The sequence below is a fragment of the Lutra lutra genome, chromosome 16 (assembly GCF_902655055.1).
Source record: "Lutra lutra chromosome 16, mLutLut1.2, whole genome shotgun sequence".
NCBI lineage: Eukaryota > Metazoa > Chordata > Mammalia > Carnivora > Mustelidae > Lutra > Lutra lutra.
Window position 1 is genome coordinate 20,854,756 of NC_062293.1, and position 6,254 is coordinate 20,861,009.

Consider the following 6,254-nt stretch of genomic DNA (forward strand, 5'->3'; position numbering starts at 1 on the left):
ATGGGAAGATTTGGAGGCAGGAAAAGAATACTGGAGTGGGAGAGATTTTGAGGGGATTTTAGGAGACTCTGGTTCTTGATTATCTCACAGACATAAGCTGACAGAGGGGAAAGAGACAAAAGCCACAGAATGTGGGCCATTTGAAGAAGACTTCTTTTTCTCTGTGTTCTAGGACCCTGCAGTGAGGGGAAGTATCCTGTGTGGGTGAAGGCCTCTTTCATGAGCTCATTAACTCTTTATAAGAGACAAAAATCCCTGACTAATAGAGTGATTGTATGAGAATCAACATAAATATTAATGAGGAAAATGCCTATTTTCTTGTACCAACACCCACTACAGACCTATATAAGGTCTGGAGGAAGAAGGCTTCTACTTCAAGCAAATCTAACTTTAGGCAAAGCACACGTCTGGCCTTCAGCACCATGACTTCTCATCGCTGCAGTTCTCTTCTCAGTGGACAGGTTCCAGAGACCAAGGCTGCCTCTCAGTGCCTGTCAGCCATCCTGGCACATGTTAACCGAGCGCGTGTGGGGGCAACCCCTCTGGGCAAACCCAGCCTTTGTATGCCTTTCAGCTGTAACACCGCTTGCCCCTTGCCAGGGACCTGCAACATTCCCGGCAACATTGGAGTCTGTGAGAACTATGTGGAAGGTGCCCCGAATGGCCATGAGAAGGTGACCATGCAGTTTCTGAACGATCGTCTGGCCAACTACCTGGAGAAGGTGCGCCGGCTGGAGCGGGACAATGAGGAGCTGGAGACCATGATCCGAGAGTCGAGCAAATGTCACGAGTCCACCATGTGTCCAGACTACCAGTCCTACTTCCAGACTATTGAGGAGCTCCAGCAGAAGGTGAGGTTTGTGGTGCTTCAGATCAAGGGTTGGTAAACTATGGCCCACTTGGCCTACTGACTGATTTTATAAATAAAGTTTTATTGGTACATGGCCATGCTCATTCATTAATGTATTGCATATGGCTGCTTCTGTGCTCTAATGGCAGAGTTGAATAGTTGTGATAGAGATTCATGGCCTTCAAAGTCTTATATATTTACTGTCTGGTCCTTTATAGAAAAAGATTACTGACACTTGCACAAAATTTTCAGGGCCTGGATTGGAAGTGGAAACAGCCACAGTTGAAAAAAATTTTTTTTGGTTGTGGGAAGATAATTTCTCAAGTGCAGATGAATGGGAATATGTAAAAGATGAGATGTTGGATTTGACTCTCCAGGATTCTGAGTCTATGTTTACTTAGTCTTGGTACTTAAAATTCTAACATTGGGGCACCTGGGTGGCTCAGAGGGTTAAAGCCTCTGCCTTTAGCTCAGGTCATGATCCCAGGGTCCTGGGATCCAGCCCCACATCGGGCTCTCTCCTTGGAGGGAAGCCTGCATCCTCCTCTCTCTCTCTGTCTCCCTCTCTGCCTACTTGTGATCTTTCTCTGTCAAATAAATAAATAAAATCTTAAAAAAATTCTAACATTATAGTTGCAAAAACAGTGCAACCTAAGTTCTGGCGCAGTACAAGGCAGCGTATTCTAGTGTCCTTTATGAACCAATATATGTCCATTCAGTAGCATTTGTCTCTTCTGCATACTGGCCCCTTTGGAAATCAATCCAATGCTTCTTAAGAAACTACACCTTTGCTTTGGAGATAGGAAGGCAAAGCATGTCAAATAGGGGCCACAGAAACCTGGATAGATTCACAGAAGACCTTTGGGGAAGTTGGCCAACCAGCATAAGGGACTTCTGATTGAGAATGTGTCCCCCTTCATTTAAAGCTTTCATAACCAGCTCATTGTTCTGTGGCCTAGATTTCAGATCTTGTTTATATCAGGCTAAGTATCATGGCTGGCAAAATAAAATTAAGTCTCTGTTATATGTTCAGTTTGCTATTCCTTTCTATCTCCCAGTTCTTTTGGCTGTATGTCTTTTGCCTCTGCCAAGCATCCTCAAGCGTAGCCCCCACCCTGTATCACAGCAGCATTTCTTACGTGTTTGGGAGTTTGTGTTGTCCAAAGGGATGTTGTCGTTTGAATCTCAGCCAATGCAACTTCTTTTGACCCGAGGCCATTGATGGCTCTGGGGATAGTGACTTACTAAACCTACTTTCTTTCCCCAGATCCTATGCACCAAATCTGAGAACAATAAGCTGGTCGTGCAAATAGACAATGCCAAGCTGGCGGCAGATGACTTCAGGACCAAGTGAGTTGGGGTAGAACAGGCAGAGGGAGGAGGCAGGTGCCTAGGCTAACTTCTTATCTCTTGTGATGCAGTTGGCATCAGAGATATAATTGACCAAGATCCCAAACCGAGAGTTACAGCAGGAGAAAAGAGAGGGCATGATGTCCAAGGTCTTGAAAGAACACTCCTCTGCCCCTCAGTTGTTTAGCTTTTATAGTTCACGGCATGTTTGAGAATACATCATACACTTGCTGCTATTGTTCCCAGGACCTGGGGAGGTAGGCAGGGCAGTGATGGCTCCATCCTTGTGAGAGTACCAAAGCTCAGGGCCCTGAAGTGACCTGTCTGAAGCCACGTGGCTACTGAGTGGTAGGACTGTAACCGGCACCACATTTCCTACCCCGAGGCCATTTCCTACCAAATTCTGCTGCCTCCCAGCCAGTTGTGAGCACTAGCACTAGGAACTCACAACAGACATCATGCTCCACTGTCTATGATGGAGGCTTGGGAAGGTCAAAAGATTTATGCCACCTGAGAAGGTCCAACCCAGGAACAGGAAGGAGCATTGTGTTTTATTGTCTTTCTTCAGAGCTCTGTAGAAGCCTCACTCCTCTGGGGCTAAAGAAAGCCATTTCCATCTTCCCATCTGGTGTTTGGCTTCTAATCTGAGACAGGACCCAGAGTCTGCCTTAGTAGGGGGCATGGAAGAGGAGGGTCTGTAGGGATCACCTGGCATGGCAGTTGTCAGATTACTCTGCTCCCTTGCCTTTGGCCCATCAGCCCATGAGGGCAGATGCTGACCATGTGTCTACCCCAGCACCCTCAGTACTGACCACTCTGCCTAGTGGTGCTTAGTGTCAAATGAATGGGGCATACCCCATTGCTTTCTGGGCTGGGAGTGTGCCACCTACAAAATGCCAACTCACAATTAGACTGCGGAAGGATGCTGGTGGAATGGTTGCCAGTGTCCTGGGGTGCCTCTGCTCTCTACTCTCTACTCCTGTATCATTCCTGCTAAAGGTACCAGACGGAACACTCGCTCTGCCAGCTGGGGGAGGCCGACATCTGTGGCCTGCGCAGGGCACTGGATGACCTCACACTCGCCAAATGTGACCTGGAGGCCCAGCTGGAGTCCCTCAAGGAGGAGGTGCTCTGCCTTAAGAAGAACCACGAGCAGGTACATGGCCCTTTGTGTAAGACTTTCTGGGGATGAATTCGGGCTCGTTTGGGGGAAGCAGTGAAGCTCTTCTTCCTACTCAGGATGGAAGCTCTGCAGGCTTTGCCCTGTGGTTAAACCTCACAAGCTATGGAGGTGAGCTCCAGCTTTCAGTAGGAAATTGCTATTCATCCACAGCATTTGGAAGTTGTTAGGCTAATGCTAGGTTACTGCCTTATCTGCAGAGGAGCACAGGGAAATCACTGGGGAAGGTAGATTTGCGGGAGATGAGGCTTTGGGATGGAGGGCAGTGGGGACTCCATGACTGGGATGTCCCCCTCCTGTGCCCACAGGAAGTCCACATTCTGAGGAGCCAGCTGGGGGACAAGCTCCAGATTAAGCTGGATGCTGAGCCCACCGTGGACCTGAGCAGTGTGCTCCAGGAGATGCGGTGTCACTATGAGGCCGTGGTGCAGACCAACCACAATGATCTGGAAGAGTGGTTCCAGGATCAGGTGAGGGTGCTGCCTCAGAGCTGGGAGGGACCCCGGCTTTCCCGTGGGAAGGTTGCTGATTATGTCTTTGTGGCCATGTGCTTCAGTCTGAAAGCATCAGCAAGCAGGACATGTCCTGCTCCGAGGAGCTGCGGTGCTGCCAGTCGGAGATCCTGGAGCTGAGACGCACGGTGAACGCCCTGGAGGTGGAGCTTCAGGCCCAGCACACGCTGGTGAGTTCCTTTGCACAGAGGCCTAGAGGCCTCTTCTTGGCTCCCACTCCCAAGAGCAGTTCCTGGCTCAGTACCGGCCTCCCTTAAATACAGACCAGGACACAGTTCAAACCTTGACTTCCTTGCCTGTGCAAGAACCTTCTCATAGATGTGGATGCTGGGGAATGAACATTCGCCCATATGGGGTAGGTCCTGCACACTTGTCCTGGGTCTGCAATGAAGAGCAATGGCACATTGTTAGTTCTTCTAACTGAGGTCTTCTAACAGGAGCTAGATTGTTCTCCAGGTCTGGCAATACCTTGGGGTGTCACAGTCTTACTGGAGAGACTGAGAGCTGCAGTCCACAATTTTCCACCTGCCTCCCCCTTTGCCATTACAGAAAGACTGTCTGCAGAACTCCCTGTGTGAGGCTGACGCCCGCTTTGGCACCGAGCTGGCCCAGATGCAGATGCTGATCAGCAATGTGGAGGAGCAGCTGTCTGAGATCCGGGGTGACCTGGAGCGGCAGAATCAGGAGTACCAGGTGCTGCTGGACGTCAAGGCCCGGCTGGAGGGTGAAATCAACACATACCGGAAACTTCTGGAGAGCGAGGACTGCAAGTGAGTACCCCAATGTTTGTGCCAATGTCATGTATAAAAACAGAGCCCTTTTGTGGGGATGATTTGAAAGGAGGGGTGGCACGGCAGATTGCATCTCTGGGGACAAACTTGCTACCTGGTAAGCCTGGTGAGCTTCTTGGACATAAGGGAGGGTGTGAGGGAACTTTTCAGCTCATGCCATCCATTTTGCTGACCATGTTATATTCCCAGATGCCAGTCACTGCCACAGGGGGGCTCAGTGTATTTAGGTTTTGTTAAATTCTCTCTGGAAGAAGTATTCTAGTAACAGGGATTCTTCATGCTCAATGTTAAAAAACATTGCTAAGGGCATTTGCAACCATTGTTTCATTTTGTCCTCCCATTGTGCTGTGCAAGAGGTAAGGTGGATAGAACACCCCGTTAAGCAATAAGGAGCAAGACTGGGTACTGTGTGTCAATCAGGAGGGCGGCTGAGCCGCTTTTGCTTGGCCAGCCTTTCTGCCTTTCTCGTCCGTGTTCCTTTGCCTGCAGCCGGAAGGGCTGGTTTTGCACAGGGGCACCACGAGCTCTGGTCCCAGCTCCACTGTGGATTTTCTAGGCCTAGCAGGAACTCCAAGGTCTACAATCCCCTTTTGCTTTTCCGATTTTGAAATGCCTGTGTACTTTTGTCTTTCATGCACTTCTGACATCAGTGTTTCAAACACGTTTTTCTCTCCGCAGGCTCCCTTGCAACCCATGCGCGACCCCAGCTTCCAGCACGCCCCACCCAACCCCTGTAGCCTGTACCCCCTGCTCTCCCTGCCTGTCTGGGCCTCCTCGGGCCTCTTGTGGCTCCAGCTCAACACCTCGATGCTGACACACTCCTCAGCCTGAGGACTCAGGAGATGGGAACCGTCTGCAGCTCTGCTGTCTCCACTCCGCAGGCCCGCCCCCCCGAGGGCTTGCTCCCTTGGCCTATAGGGCAGGAGACTGATGCCCAGTGACCCTTCTCTGCTGATGGGCTTTCTAGTCCAGCGGCTCAGTTCCAGCCCCTGGATTTGGGCTTCCTCTCTTTAGGGTGTCCTGAACACTTCTTTTGCTCTCTCCTGTTGCTTCACGGTCTGAGAAGTGGTAGGTAGCCTTGTTTTTATTTTGCTAATAAACCTCACTTCAGCAGCATGAATAGTGCAGGGCCTGTGGTCAGTGTCTCCATCCTATGCCAAGAGTGTTGCCGAGGGGCCCCTTGAGACAGCTGTTCTCACAGAAGCAGGGGTTGGGGGCTCCCTCCCAGGAGGGGTCCTGGGAGATGGCAAAGGCAGCCAGGACCACAGTTAAAAATCAGCCTGCAGCAAAATGACACTGTTGACAGATACCCAGCTGTAACTGGGTATCCATAGGTATCTAAAGCTTATTAGAGCTGGATTCACAGAGCTTTTAAAATACTCGCACCAGCTAAAATCTCCCCTTATCAGGATGAAGCCTTCATCCTTGTGCAAAGGAGAAGCTCAGGTCAGAGTTTCTGCCAGGACCCCTAGAATGCTCTACTTAAAGTAAGCTTTTGTGATCACAGGCCCATGGCAAGCAAGGCACAGTCCTGGGACTTCAGAGATCTTGTGACAACAGGGGTCTGCCAA

At 50.1% G+C, this 6,254-nt stretch overlaps 1 protein-coding gene across 1 annotated transcript; it reads left to right on the top strand.

Annotated features, from left to right (window-relative positions):
- The first annotated feature begins 422 nt into the window (after positions 1–422).
- Positions 423–5,549, top strand: LOC125087350 (keratin, type I cuticular Ha7-like). The gene is made up of 7 exons (XM_047707579.1): positions 423–851; positions 2,118–2,200; positions 3,200–3,356; positions 3,689–3,850; positions 3,937–4,062; positions 4,442–4,662; positions 5,362–5,549. Exons 1-7 carry the CDS (start codon positions 423–425, stop codon positions 5,495–5,497), a joined length of 1,314 nt encoding a protein of 437 aa, XP_047563535.1. The 3' UTR covers positions 5,498–5,549.
- Positions 5,550–6,254: the final 705 nt, after the last annotated feature.